This window comes from Salmo trutta, chromosome 13 (assembly GCF_901001165.1).
Source record: "Salmo trutta chromosome 13, fSalTru1.1, whole genome shotgun sequence".
NCBI lineage: Eukaryota > Metazoa > Chordata > Actinopteri > Salmoniformes > Salmonidae > Salmo > Salmo trutta.
The window spans coordinates 50,743,476-50,770,985 of record NC_042969.1 but is presented as its reverse complement, the minus strand read 5'-3'; the positions used below and the strand labels follow the sequence as shown (position 1 = coordinate 50,770,985).

The window sequence follows — 27,510 nt, the reverse complement described above, 5'->3', positions numbered from 1 at the left end:
GATGGAACGGAGTTCCATGCAATAATGGCTCTATATAATACTGTATACTTTCTTGAATTTGTTCTGGATTTGGTGACTGAAAAGGCCTCTGGTGACTTATCTGGGGGGTAAGTGTGAGTATGTCAGAGCTGTGTGTTTGGTATTTCCAACACATGAATGTTTCTTATAAAAAGAAGAAGTGATGCAGTCAGTCTCTCCTCAACTCTTAGCCAAGAGAGACTGGCATACATAGTATTTATATCAGCCCTCTGATTACAATGAAGTGCAAGACGTGCCGCTTTGTTCTGGGCCAGCTGCAGCTTAACTAGGTCCTTCCTCGCAGCACTGGACCACATGACTGGACAATAATCAAGATTAGACTAAACTAGAGTCTGCAGAACTTGCTTTTTGGAGTGTGGTGTCCAAAAATCAGAGCATCTCTTTGTTACGGACAGACCTCTCCCCATCTTTGCAACCACGGAATCTATACGTTTTGACCATGACTGTTTACAATTTAAGGTAACGCCAAGTAATTTAGTCTCCTCAACTTGTTCAACAGCCACAGCATTCATTGCCAGATTCAGGTGAGGTCTAGAACTTAGGGAATTATTTGTACCAAATACAATGCTCTTAGTTTTAGAAATGTTCAGGACTAGTTTATTACTGGCCACCCATTCCAAAACAGACTGCAACTCTTTGTTAACCTCTCTAGGGTAGGGGGCAGTATTTGCACGGCCGGATAAAAAACGTACCCGATTTAATCTGTTTATTACTACTGCCCAGAAACTAGAATATGCATATAATTGTTTGATTTGGATAGAAAACACCCTAAAGTTTCTAAAACTGTTTGAATGATGTCTGTGAGTATAACAGAACTCATATGGCAGGCAAAAACCTGAGAAGATTCCTTACAGGAAGTGCCCTCTCTGACCATTCCTTGGCCTTACACTCTCTTTATTGAAAACTGAGGATCTCTGCTGTAACGTGACACATCCTACGGCTCCCATAGGCTCTCAGAAGGCGGCAGAACGGTGAATGATGACTGGTGTCCCAGGCTGAAAAACAGTAGCACATTTGGATAGTGGTCGATCAGAGAACAATGAGACTGGGGGCGTGTGCACGAGCCGACACCATGTTTTTATTTTTTCGTCTTTGAACGAAAACAGGGTTTCCCGGTCGGAATATTATCGCTTATTTACGAGAAAAATCGCATAAAAATTGATTTTAAACAGCGGTTGACATGCTTCGAAGTACGGTAATGGAATATTTAGAATTTTTTGTCACGAAACGCGTCGGGCGCGTAACCCTTCGTCACCGTTCGGATAGTGTCTTGAACGCACGAACAAAACAGAGGATATTTGAACATAACTATGGATTATTTTGAACCAAACCAACATTTGTTATTGATGTAGAAGTCCTGGGAGTGCATTCTGACGAAGAACAGCAAAGGTAATCCAATTTTTCTTATAGTAAATCGGAGTTTGGTGAGGGCCAAACTTGGTGGGTGTCAAAATAGCTAGCCCGTGATGGCGAGCTATCTACTCAGAATATTGCAAAATGTGCTTTTGCCGAAAAGCTATTTTAAAATCGGACATAGCGATTGCATAAAGGAGTTCTGTATCTATAATTCTTAAAATAATTGTTATGTTTTTTGTGAACGTTTATCATGAGTAATTTAGTAAATTCACCGGAAGTTTGCGGTGGGTATGCTAGTTCTGAACGTCACATGCTAATGTAAAAAGCTGGTTTTTGATATAAATATGAACTTGATTGAACAAAACATGCATGTATTGTATAACATAATGTCCTAGGAGTTTCATCTGATGAAGATCATCAAAGGTTAGTGCTGCATTTAGCTGTGGTTTGGGTTTATGTGACATTATATGCTAGCTTGAAAAATGGGTGTCTGATTATTTCTGGTGACATAATCTAATGTTTTGCTTTCGTTGTAAAGCCTTTTTGAAATCGGACAGTGTGGTTAGATTAACGAGAGTCTTGTCTTTAAAATGGTGTAAAATAGTAATATGTTTGAGAAATTGAAGAAATAGCATTTCTAAGGTTTTTGAATATCGCGCCACGGGATTCCACTGGCTGTTGAGTAGGTGGGACGATTTCGTCCCACATACCCTAGAGAGGTTGAATTTACTAACAATTTACTAAATTACTCACGATAAACGTTCACAAAAAGCATAACAATTATTTTAAGAATTATAGATACAGAACTCCTCTATGCACTCGATATGTCCGATTTTAAAATAGCTTTTCGGTGAAAGCACATTTTGCAATATTCTAAGTAGATAGCCCGGCATCACAGGGCTAGCCATTTAGACACCCACCAAGTTTAGCCTTCACCAAACTCCGGTTTACTATTAGAAAAGTTTGATTACCTTTCCTGTTCTTCGTCAGAATGCACTCCCAGGACTTCTACTTCAATAACAAATGTAGGTTTGGTCCAAAATAATCCATAGTTATGTTCCAACAGCGACGTTTTGTTCGTGCGTTCAAGACACTAGCCCAATGGTAAATAACGGTCACGCGCACGGCGCATTTCGTGACAAAAGATTTCTAAATATTTCATTACCGTACTTCGAAGCATGTCAACCGCTGTTTAAAATCAATTTTTATGCCATTTTCCTCGTAAAAAAGCGATAATATTCCGACCGGGAATCTGCAATTAGGTAAACAGCCGAAAGAAAATACGGCACGGGGTCGAATCGGGCACGCGCCTAATTCCTTTGTCCTCTGATTGGCCATTTGGCAAAGGCGATTATGTGTTTCAGCCTGAGGCTGCCTCGTCATCGTTCAACTTTTTCCCGGGCTCTGAGAGCCTATGGAAGCCGTAGGAAGTGTCACGTTACAGCTAAGATCCCCACTCTTCAATAAACAGAGACAAGAAGAACGACTCCTTGTCAGACAGGCCACTTCCTGCATGAAACCTTCAGGTTTTTGCCTGCCATATGAGTTCTGTTATACTCACAGACACCATTCAAACAGTTTTAGAAACTTTAGGGTGTTTTCTATCCAAAGCCAATAATTATATGCATATTCTAGTTACTGGGCAGGAGTAGTAACCAGATTAAATCGGGTACGTTTTTTATCCGGCCGTGTAAATACTGCCCCCTACCCCCAACAGGTTAAGGGTTTCAGTGACTTCATTAGCTGTGGTTGTTGATGCATATATGGTTGAATCATCAGCATACATGGAAACACATGCTGTATTTAATGCCAGTGGCAGGTCATTGGTAAAAAAATAGAAAAGAGTAGAGGGCCTAGAGAGCTGCCTTGTGGTACACTACACTTCACATGTTTGACATTAGAGAAACTTCCATTAAAGAAGCCCCTTTGAGCTCTATTAGATAGATAGCTCTGAATCCACGATATGGAAGAGGTTGAAAAGCCATAACACATACGTATTTTGAACAACAGGTTATGGTCATTAATATCGAAGGCTGCACTGAAATCTAACAGTACAGCTCCCACAATCTTCTTATTATCAATTTCTTTAAACAAATCAACAGTAATTTGTGTCAGTGCAGTACATGTTGAGTTCCTTCTCTATAAGCATGCAGAAAGTCTGTTGTTAATTTGTTTACAGAGAAATAGCATTGTATTTGGACAAACACCATTTTTTACAACAGTTTGCTAAGAGCTGGCAGCAAGAGAAAAGAGAGAGAAAGACAGGGAGAGAGGGGCAGAAAGAGAGACATTCAGAGAGAGAAAGGAAGGAGGGAGAGGAGGTGGGAAGTTGAGGGGGAAATTACTTTGCTGATGGCTACTTTATTGAGGAAAATGTACTTACTATCACTGTGGTTGTCCCACCTAGCTATCATAAGACGAATGCACTAACTGTAAGTCGCTCTGGATAAGAGCGTCTGCTAAATGACTAAAATGTCAATGTAAATCACCACAAACCCATGCTCTTCTTTAGACAAAATGTTTATCGGGCAGGCAGAACAGCACCCCCCCTCCCCTCATACCGTCACATTTGAGGCCCTGTCTGACCAATCCAAACAGCATCTCTCCACAGTGGTCACAGAAGGCCGGGGCACGGTACGAGTGGACATTCAGGGCATGAGGCCGAATCTGGAAGTCCTCAAAGGTGGCCGCAGCTGCAGACAGACAACACACAGAGGAACACAACAGTCAGTCTGGGTATCAACCTGTCAATCACTTTAGCAATGATATGTTTGTGAATATGCTCTATACTCCAGCATTTTGGAGTTGAGATCAAATGTTTCATATGAGGCAATAGTACAGAACATCATTTTTTACTTTAGTGTATTTTCATACACGTTTGTTTTTCTGGTTAGAAATGAGAGTGCTGTTGTATCTAGTCTTCAATTTGCATAAGTCATCAGTTTTTGGACAAACTCACTTATAGTGTAGTCAAACATTTCAAAAGTAAAAAGTTTTGTATTTTGGTCCAATAATCCCTGCACACAATGACTACACAAAGCTTGTGTCTCTATAAACGTATTGGATGGATTTGCTGTTTGTTTTGGTTGTGCTTCGGATCACGCTTAGCCCAAATCCTAAATTCTGGAATATACAACCGAATTTAAAATGGTAGCTTCACCGTCCAAATACATATGGTGTTATGCACATTTCCTCTGTCTCTACTTTGTGCTCATTAAAAGAAGGATGTGAGGGAAAGGAACAGAGACGGTTAGGAGGAATAAGAGGATGAGAAGATCAGAGAGAAAAAGAGGAGAGGAGCAGGAAGACGAGGATGGGTGGATGAAAGGATGAGTAAGGGTGAAGAGGACGGGCGGATGAAAAGAGAGCAGAAGTGGATGAGAGACTGCTACCCACCAGAGAGAACCACCTCCACCAGGTCTCCCTCCTGGATGTCCTGGGTAGCCTTGACCAGCTGCAGGATGTTGTTGGTGCCTGTGTCATGTTTAAATAGCAGGATCTTGTCATAGATGCCATAGAAGCCACACTCTGGGAACTACAACAGAGAGAGACAGAGCGAGAGAGACAGAGAGAGAGAAAATAGGTTAATACCTAATTCATACATTTTCTATAATTTCATCATCTCTAAAATCAATGTCATCTCGGATACAGTGCTGTACCGTCATAATGCATGTGAGAGGTGGAAGAGACATATGACTTGTAGCCTACGGGAATGCTATATGGTGTCACACCAAAGTTGGTGAGATTTGAAATAAATGCTGACAAAACACAGAGGCAAGTTTTTTTGTTGTTGCATAGTGACAGGCTGCGGGAAGGATACCACAAGGAGAAGTGGAAGCACGCACACACAAGCACACACACATAGATAGGCCTGTGCACGCACACACACACCTGGCAACAGGGTGGTGAGTTTGGGGGAAGGGGGGGTAATTAACCATTTCCTGTTGTGTGTGTCTCTCTCTCTCTCTCTCTCACACACACACACACACACACACACACACTCACTATTCTGAGAAAACCATGGGGGTCACATGGTAAACATACACCTCTAGCGGGCTCCAAAATGATTGACACCCTTGATAAAGATGAGCAATAATGACTATGTTAAATAAATAATTCAAATACTGTATTGTATTCTCAACAAAATGGGGAAAGTATATTATTTGATACTATTTCAATTGCTTAGAGAAATAGATTTTGTTTAACAAGTAATACTTTTTTCTCTCAAAAAGGTAGAGGTAAAAATGACTGACACCCCTAAAGATTCTTATACATAAAGTAGTCAAAAGTTTAGTATTAGATCTCATGTTCCTAGCACACAACGTGACTCACAAACTTCCTGGATGCATTTGCAGTTTGTTTTGGTTGTGTTTTCAGATTACTTGGTGCCCAATATAAATGAAATCGGGTCATTTTGGAGTCCCTTTTATTGTAAATGAGAATATGTTTCTAAACACTTCTACAGTCATGCGGTTGCTACCATAAATTGCGGATAATCCTGACCGAACCGTGAATGATGATGAGCGAGAACGTTTCAGAGGGTCAAAGATCATACCTGTAAGACATGCTAACCTCCCCTGTTATTGGGAATGGTGAGAGGTTAGCGTGTCTTGGGGCCATGTCAATCATTTCAGACCCCACTGTATATAATGCAAAATAAGACTTCAGCTATCAAACAGTTAAATGTATTGATAGAGAGTTTGAAAAAGATGCATTATAAATGGTGCAAAATGAAAGTATCAGAGTAGGTAGATGTCAATTGAAATTCACAGCTGACTGGGCATCACTGTTACAATGACACTTCCCTGAGCAACAGAACTGAGAAGCAACAATCAAATCACATTGTATTTGTCACATGCTTCGTAAACAACAGGTGTAGACAGCAACATTCGTACTTTTTCCAACAATGCAGAGCTAGAATATATAGAGATGGTGACACGGGGAAAAAGTACACAGTGAATAATGAATAACAATAACAAGTCAAAACAACATGCTATATACAGAGAGTACCAGAGCCAAGTCAAAGCGCAGGGGTACGAGGTAATTGAGGTAGCTATGTACATATACTGTAGGTAGTGGTAAAGTGAGAAGGCAACAGGATAGATAATAGACAACTTCATCTCATACCCAATCAGGCATAACAGCAGCACAGCCAAGCCTGCTGATGGGAACAACTCAACAACTCAACACACACATCTTGCCAATCCCACCCTAAAAGGAACACACTGTGCCCATTTGTCCTCCTGGATTAACACGTCAAATCTGAGAGTTACGGACATGGCCAGTGACTAGTAATGGGCAAGGGTGCTCTGTTACATACAGACAGACCTCGTCGAAAAAGACACAGGGGTAACACTATACACCTGTCACACACACAGCTTCCAAGAAAGTGCCCTGGCAGTTATGAAAGCGTCAGTCAAAGTCACCTAAGCGAGGCTAGGTGGTTGTCTGGACAGCCTTGGGCACCTGAATAGTTAATGTAGTCTGGTTCAGGTCAGCAGCACTATACATGTTCCAGGGCACGGGTTAACAGAGCTGGGACATGATCTCTTCCCCAAGCACCACAAGAATACCCAGGATCCTGTATAAAACAGTCGGCATATACAGTATATGAAATATAATGGCTTGATGGTGGCATCCAATGCAGAACGCTGGTAATGTTAGCAAGGGAATTGGTATATCTGGGTCATCTATAACAGCCAGGTGGTGACCTCTCCCATACGAGGCGTGGCACAGGTATGTTCAATTTATATTCTAGGCGTGTCAGAGAGATGACGGGGTTATGGGATAGGGTTACTCATTTACTAGAAGAGAGGAGAGTAGGCCAATATGCTGGAACTTACATATACTGTAACATGAAATAGCTAACATCAGAACACTGGGGCTGGTCAAGAGGAAGCAGTCCCTATGACATAGCCTCGCTCTCGCTCCTACCCAGTCACCTGGAGGGCCTGTCACTCCGAGGTTGACTTTCAGACTGGCGAGGGGAATACGAAATAAACCCGTCAACTTCTGGACGCACTGGTGACTTGAATGATGCAACTCAAGTTCCACATGATAAAACGAGCATGAAACTCAAAATAACAAATCGCGGTCGATTTACAATAGACTGTATTGACCTCAATAACAGTTAAACCTTCCATTTGGGAGGTTTTTCATGTTTTACATGTCATGTCTCGAAATCAGACACAAACAAATGCACGTGGGAGATAATCACGCACGCCTCTCCGTTATTTTGTATGAAATTGCGTAAACTCCAAAACATATTGCGGTGCGTGTTGGGATAGCTCTTTGCTCTGGAGCTTGTAGCCTTGCTGGCTTGGTTGAAGTGGTCATCAGAGGGTCCCCTACACCCTCGATCAATTTCACTCCCTAGTTTTGGGCCACTTGTGCATTTTGCGGAGGTGCACATAAACAGGCAAATGGAGGGCCGAGAGGTGAGGGAAAGGGACTGGTTTGGGATTCAACATCTGTCTCTCGCCCTCTCTCCCCCACCCCCTATATATATATATATATCTATCTATCTATCTGTTGTTTTTACCCCTGGTTGCTCCCATGATCCCACCCTACAGCTCATCTGGCCAGACCCTACACACTAACATGAAGAGGGAAGTGGAAGGGGGAGAAGGTAGGGAACTTTTTCTGCCCTCTACTAAAGACCAACATTTGAGAAAAATGTGCACACTCTTGGCATTCTCTCAACCAGCTTCACCTGGAATGTTTTCCAACAGTCTTCAAGGAGTTCCCACATATGCTGAGCACTTGGCTGCTTTTCCTTCACTCTGTGGTCCAACTCATCCCAAACCATCTCAATTGTGTTGAGGTCGGGTGATAGTGAAGGCCAGGTCATCTGATGCAGCACTCCATCACCCTCCTTCTTGGTCAAATAGCCCTGACATAGTTTTGATGTCTTCACTATTATTCTACAATGTAGAAAATAGTAAAATAAAGAAAAACCCCTTGAATGAGTAGGTGTGTCCGAACTTTTGACTGGTACTGTAGATAGCAAAATAGTTGAGAAATAGATTCTCGATGTGCCGATTCCATGGCATATGATTTATGATCTGATTCGCAAAAGAGTTTTTCAATTGAAATGATTATACAAAATTCTTGCCACAAACAGAATGTTATGTATATGGGACATAGAAAAATCTGCAGGGATGAGATGGTTGTATGTAGAGACAGAATCATTAGATGAATTATTCTCGGTATTTCCCCTATATACAGTAGCTTGTTCTGGTGACAGATATTATGTTTCAGCCATTCCTGAATCATCTTAAATTAACACTACAAATAGCACTGTTTGGAGATTTGGAAAGCCATAGTAAATCAATAAACAATAATATTTTATAAGTTAAAGATAAATATTTTTAGTAAAAGTATTATCATACATTATAATAATACTTTTAGTAAAATATATGTATCTTTAACTTACAATCTTTAGATTGTATGCGATTAGACAGGTTCAGAATTTATGTGAAAGATCACAGCACAGTTGAAAAATATATGGCACATGCAATTCATAAGAGGGCGGTTTACGGAGACAGGTGGGATGGACTGAGAGTATCTGAGGGGTGGGTTTACGGAGATAGGTGGGATGGACAGAGTATCTGAGGGGTGGGTTTAGGGAGATAGGTGAGATGGACTGAGAGTAGCTGAGGGGTGGGTTAACGGAGATAAGTGGGATGGACAGAGTAGCTGAGGGGTGGGTTAACGGAGATAGGTGGGATGGACTGAGAGTAGCTGAGGGGTGGGTTAACGGAGATAAGAGGGATGGACAGAGTATGTGAGGGGTGGGTTTAGGGAGATAGGTGAGATGGACTGAGAGTAGCTGAGGGGTGGGTTTAGGGAGATAGGTGAGATGGACTGAGAGTAGCTGAGGGGTGGGTTAACGGAGATAAGTGGGATGGACAGAGAGTAGCTGAGGGGTGGGTTAACGGAGATAGGTGGGATGGACTGAGAGTAGCTGAGGGGTGGGTTTACGGAGATAAGTGGGATGGACAGAGTATCTGAGGGGTGGGTTTACGGCGATAAGAGGGATGGACTGAGTTTCTGAGGGGTGGGTTTACGGAGATAAGAGGGATGGACTGAGTTTCTGAGGGGTGGGTTTACGGAGATAGGTGGGATGGACAGAGTATCTGAGGGGTGGGTTTACAGAGATAGGTGGGATGGACTGAGAGTAGCTGAGGGGTGGGTTTAGGGAGATAGGTGAGATGGACTGAGAGTAGCTGAGGGGTGGGTTAACGGAGATAAGTGGGATGGACAGAGAGTAGCTGAGGGGTGGGTTAACGGAGATAGGTGGGATGGACTGAGAGTAGCTGAGGGGTGGGTTTAGGGAGATAGGTGAGATGGACTGAGAGTAGCTGAGGGGTGGGTTAACGGAGATAAGTGGGATGGACAGAGAGTAGCTGAGGGGTGGGTTAACGGAGGTAAGGGGGATGGACAAAGAGTAGCTGAGGGGTGGGTTAACGGAGATAGGTGGGATGGACAGAGTAGCTGAGGGGTGGGTTAACAGAGATAGGTGGGATGGACTGAGAGTAGCTGAGGGGTGGGTTAACGGAGGTAAGTGGGATGGACAGAGAGTAGCTGAGGGGTGGGGTTTACGGAGATAGGTGGGATGGACAGAGTATCTGAGGGGTGGGTTTACAGAGATAGGTGGGATGGACTGAGAGTAGCTGAGGGGTGGGTTAACGGAGATAAGTGGGATGGACAGAGAGTAGCTGAGGGGTGGGTTAACGGAGATAAGTGGGATGGACAGAGAGTAGCTGAGGGGTGGGTTAACGGAGATAGGTGGGATGGACTGAGAGTAGCTGAGGGGTGGGTTTAGGGAGATAGGTGAGATGGACAGAGAGTAGCTGAGGGGTGGGTTTACAGAGATAGGTGGGATGGACTGAGAGTAGCTGAGGGGTGGGTTAACGGAGATAGGTGGGATGGACTGAGAGTAGCTGAGGGGTGGGTTTTACGGAGATAGGTGGGATGGACATAGAGTAGCTGAGGGGTGGGTTAACGGAGGTAAGTGGGATGGACAGAGAGTAGCTGAGGGGTGGGTTAACGGAGATAGGTGGGATGGACAGAGTAGCTGAGGGGTGGGTTAACAGAGATAGGTGGGATGGACTGAGAGTAGCTGAGGGGTGGGTTAACGGAGATAAGTGGAATGGACAGAGAGTAGCTGAGGGGTGGGGTTTACGGAGATAGGTGGGATGGACTGAGAGTAGCTGAGGGGTGGGCTTACGGAGATAGGCCACTGCTAGCTAGCCAACTCTACCAGCTAGCGGTACTGTATCATTTTAGTCAATAAGATTTTTGCAACGTAAGCTTTTGAGTTGTGTTGTCCACTTGTGTAGCTAGCAGGACTGACTTTGTGTTAGCTAGCCAACGTTTAATTACTTCTGCGTTATGAAAGGAACTAGACACGGACACGAATGATCCATTGGTAGCTTTTTGTAACCAAGTATTGGTGCTAACCGTGTGTTATTGGATGCCAGCATGCTAGTTAGCTACGGCGTCATAAGACACGGTGCACTGGGTGGGTTTCACGGAAGAATACTGTACCAAGTTATCTAGCTGAATAAACTAAGTTTGAGCCTATTCCTGGAAACATTGAACCACTGTAGTTTACATCAATTATAATTTCTAAGTGGAAGTTGGAAAAGTTATATTTGAGTGTTTCAGTGAATGGTTAGTGAGGGAGGCCCTCGGCTCTCTCGCTTCCCCAGTTGTTTAGTTAATTTTCATTCCAATCTCTTTTGCATTAGCGTAGCCTCTCCTGTAGCCTGTCAACTAACTATGTGTCTGTCTATCCCTGTTCTCTCCTCTCTGCACAGGCCACACAAACGCTTCACACCGCATGGCCGCTGCCACTCTAATCTGGTGGTCCCAGTGCGCACGACCCACGTGGAGTTCCAGGTCTCCGGGAGCCTCTGGAACTGCCAGTCTGCGGCCAACAAGGCAGAGTTCATCTCAGCCTATGCTACCCTCCAGTCCCTCGACTTCTTGGCGCTGACGGAAACATGGATTACCACAGAAAACACTGCTACTCCTACTGCTCTCTCCTCGTCTGACCACGTGTTCTCGCATACCCCGAGAGCATCTGGTCAGCGGGGTGGTGGCACTGGAATCCTCATCTCTCCCAAGTGGACATTCTCTCTTTCTCCCCTGACCCATCTGTCTATCTCCTCCTTTGAATTCCATGCTGTCACAGTCACTAGCCCTTTCAAGCTTAAAATCCTTATCATTTATCGCCCTCCAGGTTCCCTTGGAGAATTCATCAATGAGCTTGACGCCTTGATAAGTTCCTTTCCTGAGGATGGCTCACCCCTCACAATTCTGGGTGACTTTAACCTCCCTACATCTACCTTTGACTCATTTCTCTCTGCCTCCTCCATTCCACTCCTCTCCTCTTTTGGCCTCACCCTCTCACCGTCCCCCCCTACTCACAAGGCAGGCAATACGCTTGACCTCATCTTTACTAGATGCTGTTCTTCTACTAATCTCACTGCAACTCCCCTCCAAGTCTCCGACCACTACCTTGTATCCTTTTCCCTCTCCTCCAACACTACTCACTCTGCCCCTACTCAGATGGTATTGCGCCGTCGCAACCTTCGCTCTCTCTCTCTCCTGCTACTCTCTCCTCTTCCATCCTATCATCTCTTCCCTCTGCTCAATCCTTCTCCAACCAATCTCCTGATTCTGCCTCCTCAACCCTCCTCTCCTCCCTTTCTGCATCCTTTGACTCTCTATGTCCCCTATCCTCCCGGCCGGCTCGGTCCTCCCCTCCTGCTCCGTGGCTTGACGACTTATTGCGAGCTCACAGAACAGGGCTCCGGGCAGCCGAGCGGAAATGGAGGAAAACTAGCCTCCCTGTGGACCTGGCATCTTTTCACTCCCTCCTCTCCACATTTTCTTCCTCTGTTTCTGCTGCTAAAGCCACAAGCATCTAACCCTAGGAAGCTCTTTGCCACCTTCTCCTCCCTCCTGAATCCTCCTCCCCCTCCTCCCGCTCTGCGGATGACTTTGTCAACCATTTTGAAAAGAAGGTTGACGACATCTGATCCTCGTTTGTTAAGTCAAACCACACCGCTGGTCCTGCTCACATTGCCCTACCCTATGCTTTGACCTCTTTCTCCCCTCTCTCTCCAGATGAAATCTTGCGACTTGTGATGGCCGGCTGCCCAACAACCTGCCCGCTTGACCCTATCCCCTCCTCTCTTCTCCAGAACATTTCCGGAGACCTTCTCCCTTACGTCACCTCGCTCATCAACTCATCCTTGACCGCTGGCTACGTCCCTTCTGTCTTCAAGGGAGCGAGAGTTGCACCCCTTCTCAAAAACCCAACACTCGATCCCTCCGATGTCAACAACTACAGACCAGTATCCCATCTTTCTTTCCTCTCCAAAACTCTTGAGCATGCCGTCCTTGGCCAGCTCTCTTGCTATCTCTCTCAGAATGACCTTGATCCAAATCAGTCAGGTTTCAAGACTGGTCATTCAACTGAGACTGCTCTTCTCTGTGTCACGGAGGCTCTCCGCACTGCTAAAGCTAACTCTCTCTCCTCTGCTCTCACCCTTCTAGACCTATATGCTGCCTTTGATACTGTGAACCATCAGATCCTCCTCTCCACCCTCTCCGAGTTGGGCATCTCCGGCGCGGCTCACTCTTGGATTGCGTCCTACCTGACAGGTCACTCCTACCAGGTGGCATGGCGAGAATCCGTCTCCGCACCACGTTCTCTCACTCCTGGTGTCCCCCAGAGCTCAGTTCTAGGCCCTCTCCTCTTCTCGCTATACACCAAGTCACTTGGCTCTGTCATATCCTCACATGGTCTCTCCTATCATTGCTACGCAGACGACACACAACTAAATCTTCTCCTTTCCCCCTTCTGATAACCAGGTGGCAAATCGCATCTCTGCATGTCTGGCAGACATATCAGTGTGGATGACGGATCACCATCTCAAGCTGAACCTCGGCAAGACGGAGCTGCTCTTCCTCCCGGGGAAGGACTGCCCGTTCCATGATCTCGCCATCATGGTTGACAACTCCATTGTGTCCTCCTCCCAGAGTGCTAAGAGCCTTGGCGTGACCCTGGACAACACCCTGTCGTTCTCCGCTAACATCAAGGCGGTGACCCGATCCTGTAGGTTCATGCTCTACAACATTCGCAGAGTACGATCCTGCCTCACACAGGAAGTGGCGCAGGTCCTAATTCAGGCACTTGTCATCTCCCGTCTGGATTACTGCAACTCGCTGTTGGCGGGGCTCCCTGCCTGCGCCATTAACCTCTTATGGCTAGGGGGCAGTATTTTCACGGCTGGATAAAAAAACGTACCCGATTTAATCTGATTATTAGTCCTGCCCAGAAACTAGAATATGCATATAATTATTAGCTTTGGATAGAAAACACTCCAAAGTTTCTAAAACTGTTTGAATGGTGTCTGTGAGTATAACAGAACTCATTTGGCAGGCCAAAACGTGAGAAGATTCTGTACAGGAAGTACCCTGTCTGACCATTTCTTGCCCTTCTTTGTCATCTCTATTCATTACAAAGGATCTCTGCTGTTACGTGACACTTCCTACGGCTCCAATGGGCTCTCAGAGCCCGGGAAAAACCTGAATGACGTAATTCAAAGCCCTGGCTGAAACACACGAGCGCTTTTGCTAAGTGGTCTATCAGAGGACAAAGGGCTTCATACTCGTGCACTGGCCGCCCCCGCCTTTCTGTTTTTCCCTCTATTTACCGAAACGCAGATTCCCGGTCGGAATATTATCGCTTTTCTACGAGATAAATTGCATAAAAATTGATTTTAAACAGCGGTTGACATGCTTCGAAGTACGGTAATGGAATATTTAGAATTTTTTTGTCACGAAATGTGCCATGCGCACGACCCTGATTTACCATTTCGGATAGTGTCTAGAACGCACAAACAAAACGCCGCTGTTTGGATATAACGATGGATTATTTGGGACCAAACCAACATTTGTTATTGAAGTAGAAGTCCTGGGAGTGCATTCTGACGAAGAACAGGAAAGGTAAGACCATTTTTCTTATAGTAAATCTGATTTTGGTGAAGGCTAAACATGCCGGGTGTCTAAATAGCTAGCCCGTGATGGCTGGGCTATGTACTTAGAATATGGCAAAATGTGCTTTCACCAAAAAGCTATTTTAAAATCGGACATATCGAGTGCATAGAGGAGTTCTGTATCTATAATTCTAAAAGTAATTGTTATGCTTTTTGTGAACGTTTATCATGAGTAATTTAGTAAATTGTTAGTAAATTCCCCGGAAGTTTGCGGGGAGTATGCTAGTTCTGAACGTCACATGCTAATGTAAAAAGCTGTTTTTTGATATAAATATGAACTTGATTGAACAAAACATGCATGTATTGTATAACATAATGTCCTAGGTGTGTCATCTGATGAAGATCATCAAAGCCCAGTCAAAACTGTTCGCTGCTCTGGCACCCCAATGGTGTTACAAGCTCCCTCACGACGCAAGGACAGCGGAGTCAATCACCAATTTCCGGAGACACCTGAAACCCCACCTCTTTAAGGAATACCTGGGATAGGATTAAGTAATCTTTCTAACCCTCCCCACCGCCCAAAAAAGATATAGATGTACTATTGTAAAGTGGTTGTTCCACTGGATATCATAAGGTGAATGCACCAATTTCTAAGACTGCTAAATGACGTAAATGTAAAATGTAAATGGATGGACAGACAGTAGCTGAGGGGTGGGCTGACGGAGATAGGTGGGATGGACTGAGAGTAGCTGAGGGGTGGGCTTAAAAGCCCATGTTCTATAATAATTAAGACTGAAAACATGATGTATAAGTGCTATCTATCCAGATGTAATGTATATCAAAATCTAAAATTACTTTTGCTATGTAACTACTGTAAAAAAATGTTTTACTAAAATAAGGTAAAGAATTGTGACATGTATGTAAAATGTGTGTAGAATGTACATGTAACAACAAAAAGCTGTAAAAACAAAACAGGAAGAGGGAACCCTGCGCTCCGCCTCAAAGCACACAAACAACACACACATGTACATACACACCCTTCCACTCTTCTTCCTTGGTACTAGACACCAAACACAACCTCCTATACACACACTGACATTACACACAGCCTCCTGTACAATGCACACACACCCACCCACTGTCCCTCCGTTTCCGTCTCTGCTGTTCACCAAACACACCCTCTTTCTTTCACCCAGTGGGGAACCCATAACAGCACAGTTGAGGGAGGCCAAGAGCTTGGCTTGTCTCCCTGCCAAACAACACAACACTGTTAGCCCACCACACCCAGCCAGGTCTGCTACTGAACAGGAGTCAACAACACAGACAGTGAGACACACTCCAGACCTGGTCTGTCCCAATACCCAGGAACCTTACTGCTCCCACACTAACCTTCCAACTCCGTTAGTCAACACCACACCCAGACCTGGCCTGTCCCAATACCCAGGAACCTTACTGCTCCCACACTAACCTTCCAACTCCGTTAGTCAACACCACTCCCAGACCTGGCCTGTCCCAATACCCAGGAACCTTACTGCTCCCACACTAACCTTCCAACTCCGTTAGTCAACACCACACCCAGATCTGGCCTGTCCCAATACCCAGGAACCTTACTGCTCCCACACTAACCTTCCAACTCCGTTAGTCAACACCACACCCAGACCTGGTCTGTCCCAATACCCAGGAACCTTACTGCTCCCACACTAACCTTCCAACTCCGTTAGTCAACACCACACCCAGACCTGCTATAGGCCAGACCAGAACTCTGTCACCACAGGCCTCCTCAAGGTCATAATGTCCATCTCCCCCGAACCAAACCACAGTAGTGGCCCTAATCACAACACACTGTCCCACTATCCCAGTACACCACACCCTGCCATGCTGTTGCTGTTGTCCAGAGCTAGAGAAAGATTCATACCAGCCAAATGACTCCACAACCACCGACTTCCCACCCTTCCCCTCCGACCCAAAGACAAACCCCAGCCGATCCACACCCAGCCCCGCAAGGCATGCATGGGCAATTACTGTGGTTCTACCGACCGAGGCAAACATAGGCCTTCAGCAGCTTCCAATGCGCTCAACAACGCCTCCTCCGCACACTGTAGCTCTGCCGGCGTCCTCCTAGCCTTGATGTGGATGATAATAATAGTATTAGCCTAGCTGCCAGTGTCTTTCTGCTTTGGCCAATTTGGTTGGCCAAAGAAGCCGAGGCAACGACGTAGCATTGTCTGGCACGTAGGCTAGATGACGTAACCAAACGTCCCTTTCCACTGGCCTTAGTCTTCTACTTTTCAGTGGAGTGACTTGTGGTGGGGGTAAAAACACATCCTCTCTTTCCCAGTATCTGGGTTAGCATAGCGTATGGGCAGCATAGTATACTGAGCTTCTAAGCAGTACTCTGTATCTAAATGCATGGAGGCTATGTGAGTATTTATTTGCACAAGCGTTGTTTGTACAGTACGTATTCAGACAATGGGATTCGGGTGCAATCATACCTACTGGCAGATAGAGTTAGTTAGCTTGCCTGGAGATAGGGCTGTGTCTCTAGCAAGGTTTCCCGCCTGCTCCTCCTCAGGCCAATGCCTTCATTATGACTGACAGGTAAATTACAGAGGCCCTCCTCTCTCTCGATCCTGCCATATTCCTCCTTTGTTTTTCCTCCCCCTTCCTACTTTTCTCCCGCCCTTCTCTCTCTCTCTCTCTCTCTCTCTCTCGACTCCCCTCTTTCCTGCCTCCTCTCTCTATCACCATCCTCCTCTGCTCTCCTGCTATTCCTGCTTTAGAATGAGCTACTACCCAGAGTGCTCAGAGGCAGAGTTGCCCAGCCCAAGATAAAACACCTGACATGCACCTGACTTTCCAACCACTCCTTCCAACCCCAGTAAATCTCGATGAAATACCTCAGGTTGTCGCTAATAAGCAATGATGCTATTGCCAATTTTCTCAGTTTATCCTGTCTAGCATGGCCATCTAGCTAACTGTTCGTTTTTACTCTGTTTTAGAACCTAACGGACAACTATAAAACAAAAAGCTCAAACCAAGTTTATTCGCCCACTGGGTCAGACAGCTGAGCAGACACAGACGTGTTCCCAACAGCACAAGTATATAGACCCCACTTTAGGCGAAGTCTCCTCCTCTTCTCTGAACATATCATCTTTGTTGCTAGGCAGGAAATTAACTAGCAACAACTTAACCCATCACTAATAAGCAATGATACTATTGCCAATTTGCCACGTTTATCCTTTCTAGCATGGCCATATAGTGACTACGCTCTACGTCCTCCGCTGGCTCCGACCTCTTCCTGCCCCCGTCATTCAGAAGCCAAACAAACATGGGGAGAAATGTGTCCAACGGTGAGGGGAGTTCATTCCCTCTATTAGCAGATAAAGTTAACATTGCTGTTGGCTGTGACTGAGGGGAGGGAGTTCTGGTTGGACTGGCTACTGGCTGGAGGGGCTCTGCTGCTGCTGCTGGGTTTAATGTTAGACGATCAAAGTCTCCAGGATTTCTGGGTATGGCCTCTTCCTTCTAGCCTGGGTACTAGTCTGTTTCGGCTCTCTTGCCAACTCCATAAGGATTTGTCATGCCAAACATGTTCGGCTTGACAATGGAGAAGGAAAAAGCAAAAACAAAAACTGATCTGGAACAAGAGAAGGGCTTACCAAGAAAAACTTCCAAAAGGACTAATTTGAGGTAGATATTAGTCGGGGGGATTCAACAGAAAAGCAGAGATTGATTTATTTTAGCTCACTTTAGCTCACTCGATTGTACAGGATCTGGGACAAGGCTGTATTCATTCCTCTCACTGACTGGACCCTGTTTTGAGTCGCACAGAGAGTAGAAGGGTAGAAAGATGACCCTATAGTAGTCCGTATAGTAGCCAGCCCTCATCAAAAAATGTCCTACAGACTGCACATTATCCCTTTCGCCGGGTGTCCACCATGTCGCCACCGTCAATAACCACAAGAATCTTTATCTTGGGCAGAGGTTAGATTGTCCAAACACCAGTAATGAAAATACACACACATCAAAAAATATCAAAACATCAGCAGTCAAAAACAAACATACTGACGTCAAGGGTACACACACGCGCACACTCGCACACACGCTGTACACACAAATGAATAGGCTGGGTGTCATGGAGAAGTCTCTTTGAGAGTGAAATGGGAGCTCAGAGAACAATATATTCTATTCAAACACAATATTTTCCATTCAAACACAATGATGTCACGGTCCACAGCGCTGCACTTCATCTGTTTGTTTGTTTACTGCTTCCTTGTTTCTTTGAACAGTGTTATCACCTGACCTCCTGGTCGTCTGATGTGATCCAGGGTGTATTCAGTCGCCTCTGGCAGAGAGGCCTTTGTTCTGCTGCACAGTCTCAGAATGTGGCTTCTCTTGACATCATCTTTTCTCGCCATTCTTTTCTCTCTCTCTCTCTCTCTCTTTCGTCTCTTGAGGCTAAGGGCTTGATTCAATCTGTGTTATTGCACGATTGAAAGGAAAAAGGTGAGACAAATTTCCGATTGAGCCAACATGTGCAGCTTTTACCGTAAATGCAGTCTCCGCTAAAGCGGGAACGCAGCTTTAAATCGTGCTACAACACGCTACGGAATGAATCTAGCCCTAAATTGTTTTCCTTCCGCTCCTGTCTTGGATCGACCAGACATATCAAGACCATGTGATCATACGATAGAACATGATAGGATTAAATGTTGTTGGAAAACGACATTCTGTTGGGAAATGAGGCATGTCAGAACCATGTCACAACTATGCTCATTCCCATATTTAAAAAAAATACTATAGTATTTACTGTAGTGTTTTTGCAGACTGTAGTATTTATAGTGTTTCTGTTTTATTATCTTTGACATAGCCTCCTTGAGGAAACCTACTGAAGAAATGCTAAAAGAGCTTCTTCTCTTTTCTATAACCTGTAGGGAACACAGCATATTGTCTATACTTGGCATGTAGGTTTCTCACTTACGGGTGGCACAAATTAGGATATGGGGGAGGGGAATAAGCAGGGTATATGCAAATTAAATACTGTAATATTTACTACAGTTTAAAAAAAGTGTCGTGTTTTTGCAGACTGTAGTATTTTTGCGGACATTACTGTAGTATTTACTACAGTGTTTTTTTGTACGGATACTACTGTTGTATTTACTATAGTACTCTACAACATTCTATATAGTAAGTACTACACATGATCAAGGGAAACTACAGTGTGTGGTATAGAATTGAGTATTATACTGTAGAATACCATAGTAAGCACTACACGATCAAGGGATACTACAGTATCTAGCATAGTACTCTACAGTAAACTACAGTTTACTACAGAATTCTATAGTAAGTACTGTAGTATTCTATAGTCAACTCCCCAACATTTATTAAAGTGGTATCCCTGAGAGGGATCAAAGTGGGACAGATATCTTTCAGTGTATTACTTCATCTATCACACTTGATACTTCAACACTACACACACTAGCAAGTAATCAGGCTGAGTCAACTATATCACAATGACAATGATACACACGACCACCGCCACCACCAACGTCCGTTTCCGCCCTTTGAGGAGCCCTCTACTTCGCTGCTAGACGTATCAGAGGGCTTCAGAGCTAGGTGACGAGCTATAAACAGCCTGTCTAGGTGTGAAGCGTAGAGCAGAGGGGGGCTGGTCCAACCCAGAATTCTATTTTTCTATATCCTCACCACGACTTCCTCCCTGCAGCTCAACATGCTCTCGGCGCGGTCCACATACGACCGCCCAGCCTCACGCTGAGGTGGTGAGAAAAGACAAGCTCGAAAGATACAGCCCCACTAAGTCCCCACCTGGTGCACTGACTGGAGACCTATGACCGGGTGAAAGTTGACAAGCGAGGGTTTTTGTGGGGACCTCTCCTAGGACAAACTCTCATTTAGAGCATTCATAGCATTCTACAGTGCTTACACCATGGCCTCGCGGCAACAGAAAGGACTGTGTATATGACTTCACAGAAAGAGGAACTGTTTATAACCTCAAAGTCCCTTTCTATCCGTCTGTGGCGCGCAGGTGGTTTTATTTGGCCCCGCAAGTTTTCGGAGCATATTATTATTATTATTGTTTTATAGAATTTTCTCTGTTGGACATAAGACAACAAAAAAACATCAGGAAATCAGCGGTTTTCATTTTGGAAATATGTTCCAAAGTATTCCCAAGCATAATAAAGAGACATATGATCGTATACAAATAATAATAATTGATTGGATTTATATAGCGCTTTTCTACCAACTGAGGTAATCAAAGCGCTTTACATAGTAGAGGGAAACTCACCTCATTCACCATCAATGTGTAGCACACAAATCAGTGCTGCACGGCGACCATTTTGTGCCAGAACGATCACCACACATCAGATATCAGGTGGAGAGGTGAGGAGTGATATATGCCAATTAGGAATGAGGGGGATGATTAGGTGGCTATGATGGAATGTGGCCAGGTTGGGAATTTAGCCATGACACCGGGGCGAAAACACGCCTACTCTTACAATAAGTGCCATGGGATTTTGAAAGAGCACAGAGAGTCAGGACACCCGTTTTAACGTCCCATCCGAAAGACGGCACCCTACACAGGGCAATGTCCCCAAATGTAATCAAGGTTTGAAATGATGTTTTAGTCAAAAATTATATCCGTTTGGGCTTCTTGTGGTCAATTTGCAGTCTAAAAATATATATATGCAAATTGTCTGGGCAGCCATTTGATTACATGTTCAGGGGTCTCATGGCTTGGGGGTAGAAGCTGTTTAGAAGCATCTTGGACCTAGACTTGGTGCTCTGGTACCGTTTGACGTGTGGTAGCAGAGAGAACAGTCTATGACTAGGGTGGATGGAGTCTTTAACAATTTTTAGGGCCTCTGACACTGCCTGGTATAGAGGTCCTGGATGGCAGGAAGCTTGGCCCAAGTGATGTACTGGGCCGTACGCGCTACCCACTACAGTGCCTTGCGGTCGGAGGCCGAGCAGTTGCCGTACCAGGCAGTGATGCAACCAGTCAGGATGCTCTCGATGGAGCAGCTGGAGAACCTTTTGAGGATCTGAGGAACCATGCCAAATCTTTTCAGTCTCCTGAAGGGGAATAGGTTTTGTCGTGCCTCTTCATGACTGTCTCGGTGTGCTTAGAAGATGTTAGTTTGTTGGTGATGTGGACGCCAAGGAACTTGAAGCTCTCAACCTGCTCCACTGCAGGCCCTTCGATGAGAATAGGGGCGTGCTCGGTCCTCCTTTTCCTGTAGTCCACAATCATCTTTGTCTTGATCACGTTTAGGGAAAGGTTGTTGTCCTTGCACCACACAGTCAGGTCTCTGACCTCCTCCCTATAGGCTGTCTTGTCGTTGTCAGTGATCAGGCCTACCACTGTTGTGTCATCAGCAAACTTAATGATGGTGTCGTGCCTGGTCGTGCAGGAGTGGACTGCGCACGCACCCCTGAGGGTGGTGTTTACTCCCAGGGTCCTTAGCTTAGTGATGAGCTTTGAGGGCACTATGGTGTTGAAGCTAAGCTGTAGTCAATGAAAAACATTCTCACATAGGTGTTCCTTTTGTCCAGGTGTGAAAGGGAAGTCTGGAGTACAATAGAGATTGTATCATCTGTGGATCTGTTTGGGCAGTATGCAAATTGGAGTGGGTCTAGGGTTTCTGGGATAATGGTGATGTGAGCCATGACCAGCCTTTCAAAGCACTTCATGGCTACAGATGTGAGTGCTACGGGTCGGTAGTCATTTAGGCAGGTTACCTTAGTTTTCTTGGGTGCCTTAGACTGCTGCGCAACTCGAGAGGCCCTAAATATATATTATTATGTTTTTATTCGGCCCCCCGACTATGCACTCAAGAAAAAAATTGGCCGGCTAGTTGATGATCCCTGGGGGACAGCATCTACTGTATGACCTCACGGACTGACTGACAGACAGACAGACAGACAGACAGACAGACAGACAGACAGACAGACAGACAGACACAGTGTCTATGACCTTACAGAGAGAGGGGAACTGTGTCTATGACAGCAGTTCCCAAAACTAGGTGTCGTGTGATACGAACATTTCCAAAATCCGGAGAAAAATGTAATAATATATATATATATATATATATATACACACACACACACACACAACAACGCCTGGGCATGCTCCTGATGAGGTGGCGGATGGTCTCCTGAGGGATCTCCTCCCAGACCTGGACTAAAGCATCCGCCAACTCCTGGACAGTCTGTGTTGCAACGTGGTGTTGGTGGATGGAGCGAGACATGATGTCCCAGATGTGCTCAATTGGATTCAGGTCTGGGGAACGGGCGGGCCAGTCCATAGCATCAATGCCTTCCTCTTGCAGGAACTGCTGACACACTCCAGCCACATGAGGTCTAGCATTGTCTTGCATTAGGAGGAACCCAGGGCCAACCGCACCAGCATATGGTCACACAAGGGGTCTGAGGATCTCATCTCGGTACCTAATGGCAGTCAGGCTACCTCTGGCGAGCACATGGAGCGCTGTGCGGCCCCCCAAAGAAATGCCACCCCACACCATGACTGACCCACCGCCAAACCGGTCATGCTGGAGGATATTGCAGGCAGCAGAACATTCTCCACGGCGTCTCCAGACTCTGTCACGTCTATCACGTGCTCAGTGTGAACCTGCTTTCATCTGTGAAGAGCACAGGGCGCCAGTGGCGAATTTGCCAATCTTGGTGTTCTCTGGCAAATGCCAAACGTCCTGCACGGTGTTGGGCTGTAAGCACAACCCCCACCTGTGGACGTCGGGCCCTCATACCACTCACATGGAGTCTGTTTCTGACCGTTTGAGCAGACACATGCACATTTGTGGCCTGCTGAAGGTCATTTTGCAGAGCTCTGGCAGTGCTCCTCCTGCTCCTCCTTGCACAAAGGCGGAGGTAGCGGTCCTGCTGCTGGGTTGTTGCCCTCCTACGGCCTCCTCCACGTCTCCTGATGTACTGGCCTGTCTCCTGGTAGCGCCTCCATGCTGACAGACACAGCAAACCTTCTTGCCACAGTTCGCATTGATGTGCCATCCTGGATGAGCTGCACTACCTGAGCCACTTGTGTGGGTAGTAGACTCCGTCTCATGCTACCACTAGAGTGAAAGCACCGCCAGCATTCAAAAGTGACCAAAACATCAGCCAGGAAGCATAGGAACTGAGAAGTGGTCTGTGGTCACCACCTGCAGAACCACTCCTTTATTGGGGGTGTCTTGCTAATTGCCTATAATTTCCACCTGTTGTCTATTCCATTAGCACAACAGCATGTGAAATGTATTGTCAATCAGTGTTGCTTCCTAAGTGGACAGTTTGCTTTGACAGAAGTGTGATTGACTTGGAGTTACATTGTGTTGTTTAAGTGTTCCCTTTATTTTTTGAGCAGTATATATATATATATATATATATATAAATAAAAGTTTACATACACCTTAGCCAAATACATTTAAACTCAGTTTTTCACAATTCCTGACATTTAAGCCAAGTAAAAATTGCCTGTCTTAGGTCAGTTAGGATCACCACTTTATTTTAAGAACGTAAAATGTCAGAATAATAGTAGAGAGAATGATTTATTTCAGCTTTTATTTCTTTCATCACATTCCCAATAAAATATATCCACAATTTTCCTTCCTCATGATGCCATCTATCTTGTGAAGTGCACCAGTCCCTTCTGCAGCACAGCACCCCCACAACATGATGCTGCCACTGTTCTGGGATTGATTTGCACTTTTCGCACCAAAGTACGTTCATCTTCAGGAGACAGAACACATCTCCTTCCTGAGCGGTATGATGGCTGCATGGTCCCATGGTGTTTATACTTGCATACTATTGTTTGTACAGATGAACATGGTACCTTCAGGCATTTGGAAATTGCTCCCAAGAATGAACCAGACTTTTCTCTGAATTCTGAGGTCTTGGCTGACTTCTTTTGATTTTCCCATGATGTCAAGCAGAGGCACTGAGTTTGAAGGTAGGCCTTGACTCAAATGATGTCAATTAGCCTATCAGAATCTTCTAAAGCCATGTCATCATTTTCTGGAATTTTCCAAGTTGTTTAAAGGCACAGTCAACTTAGTGCATGTAAACTTCTGACCCACTGGAATTGTGATACAGTGAATGATAAGTGAAATAATCTGTCTGTAAACAATTGTTGGAAAAATTACTTGTGTCATGCACAAAGTAGATGTCCTAACTGACTTGCCAAAACTATAGTTTGTTCACAAGAAATTTGTGGAGTGGTTGAAAAACAAGTTTTAATGACACCAACCTAAGTGTATGTAAACTTGCGACTTCAACTGTATGTATGTATGTATGTATGTATGTATGTATGTATGTATGTATGTATGTATGTATGTATGTATGTATGTATGTATGTATGTATGCATGTATGTATGTATGTATGTATGTATGTATGTATGTATGTACATACAGTGGGGGAAAAAGTATTTGATCCCCTGCTGATTTTGTATGTTTGCCCACTGACAAAGAAAGGATCAGTCTATAATTTTAATGGTAGATTTATTTGAACAGTGAGAGACAGAATAACAACAAAAATATCCAGAAAAACGCATGTCAAAAATGTTATAAATTGATTTGCATTTTAATGAGGGAAATAAGTATTTGACCCCCTCTCAATCAGAAAGATTTCTGGCTCCCAGGTGTCTTTTATACAGGTAACGAGCAGAGATTAGCAGCACTCTTAAAGGGAGTGCTCCTAACCGCAGCTTGTTACCTGTAAAAAAGACACCTGTCCACAGAAGCAATCAATCAGATTCCAAACTCTCCACCATGGCCAAGACCAAAGGGCTCTCCAAGGATGTCAGGGACAAGATTGTAGACCTACACAAGGCTGGAATGGGCTACAAGACCATCGCCAAGCAGCTTGGTGAGAAGGTGACAACATTTGGTGCGATTATTCGCAAATGGAAGAAACACAAAAGAACTGTCAATATCCCTCGGCCTGGAGCTCCATGCAAGAAATCACCTCATGGAGTTGCAATGATCATGAGAACGGTGAGGAATCAGCCCAGAACTACACGGGAGCATCTTGTCAATGATCTCAAGGCAGTTGGGACCATAGTCACCAAGAAAACAGTTGGTAACACACTACGCCGTGAAGGACTGAAATCCTGCAGCGACCGCAAGGTCCCCCTGCTCAAGAATACATATACATGCCCGTCTGAAGTTTGCCAATGAACATCTGAATGACTCAGAGGACAACTGGTGAAAGTGTTGTGGTCAGATGAGACCAAAATGGAGCTCTTTGACATCAACTCAACTCGCCGTGTTTGGAGGAGGAGGAATGCTGCCTATGACCCCAAGAACACCATCTCCACCGTCAAACATGGAGGTGGAAACATTATGCTTTGGGGGTGTTTTTCTGCTAATGGGACAGGACAACTTCACTGCATCAAAGGGACGATGGATGGGGCCATGTACCGTCAAATCTTGGGTGAGAACCTCCTTCCCTCAGCTAGGGCATTGAAAATGGGTCATGGATGCGTATTCCAGCATGACAATGACCCAAAACACACAGCCAAGGCAACAAAGGAGTGGCTCAAGAAGAAGCACATTAAGGTCCTGGAGTGGCCTAGCCAGTCTCCAGACCTTAATCCCATAGAGGGAGCTGAAGGTTTGAGTTGCCAAACGTCAGCCTCGAAACCCTAATGACTTGGAGAAGATCTGCAAAGAGGAGTGGGACAAAATCCCCCCTGAGATGTGTGCAAACCTGGTGGCCAACTACAAGAAACGTCTGACCTCTGTGATTGCCAACAAGGGTTTTGCCACCAAGTACTAAGTCATGTTTTGCAGAGGGGTCAAATACTTAATTCCCCTCATTAAAATGCAAATCATTTTATAACATTTTTGACATGCGTTTTTCTGGATTTTTTTGTTGTTATTCTGTCTCTCACTGTTCAAATAAACCTACTATTAAAATTATAGACTGATCATTTCTTTGTAAGTGGGCAAACATACAAAATCAGCAGGGGATCAAATACATACAGTGGGGGGGGCAAGTATGTATGTATGTATGTATGTATGTATGTATGTATGTATGTATGTATGTATGTATGTATATATATACATACATACATACATACATACATACATACATACACACACACACACACACACACACAACTTCATTAAATAGTACCCGCAAAACACCAGTTTCAACGTTACCAGTGAAGAGGCGACTCCAGAATGCTGGCCTTCTAGGCAGAGTTGCAAAGAAAAAGCCATGTCTCAGACTGCCAATAAAAAGAAAAGATTAAGATGGGCAAAAGAACACAGACATTGGACCTAGGAACTCTGCCTAGATGTCCAGCATCCCGGAGTCACCTCTTCACTGTTGAGACTGGTGTTTTGTGGATACTATTTAATGAAGCCGCCAGTTGAGGACTTGAGGCATCTAATGTACTCGTCCTCTTGCTCAGTTGTGCACCGGGCCTCCCACTCCTCTTTCTATTCTGGTTAGAGCCAGTTTGAGCTGTTCTGTGAAGGGAGTAGTACACAGCGTTGTACGAGATCTTCCGTTTCTTGGCAGTTTCTCGCATGGAATAGCCTTCATTTCTCAGAACAAGAATAAACTGACGAGTTTCAGAAGAAAGTTATCTGTTTCTGGCCATTTTGAGCCTGTAATCGAACCCACAAATGCTGATGCTCCAGATACTCAACTAGTCTAAAGGTCAGTTGTATTGCTTCTTTAATCAGCACAACAGTTTTCAGCTGTGCTAACATAATTGCAATAGGGTTTTCTAATGATCTATTAGCCTTTTAAAATGATAAACTTGGATTAGCTAACACAACCTGCCATTGGAACATATGAGTGATGGTTGCTGATAATGGGCCTCTGTACGCCTATGTAGATATTCCGTTAAAAATCAGCCGTTTCCAGCTACAATAGTAATTTACAATATTAACAATATCTACAATGTATTTCTGATCAATTTGATGTTATTTTAATGAACAAAAAGTGTGTTTTTCTTTCAAAAACAAGGACATTTCTAAGTGATCCCAAACTTTTGAACGGTAGTGTATATAGCACTAGTCTTTGGACACACCTACTCATTCAAGGGTTTGTTTT

General features: G+C 44.7%; 1 protein-coding gene across 2 annotated transcripts in view; it reads right to left on the bottom strand.

The window, feature by feature from the left end:
• The window catches only part of LOC115205963 (serine/threonine-protein kinase D2), a 70,294-nt gene that overhangs the window by 18,246 nt on the left and 24,538 nt on the right, over window positions 1–27,510 (bottom strand). For both annotated transcript variants that reach the window (XM_029772417.1, XM_029772418.1), the window contains exons 2-3: window positions 4,792–4,930; window positions 3,957–4,088 (exon numbers count right to left, since the gene is read on the bottom strand). In XM_029772417.1, coding sequence (XP_029628277.1) covers window positions 3,957–4,088; window positions 4,792–4,930 — 271 coding nt within the window. The remainder of the gene's footprint in view (window positions 1–3,956; window positions 4,089–4,791; window positions 4,931–27,510) is intronic.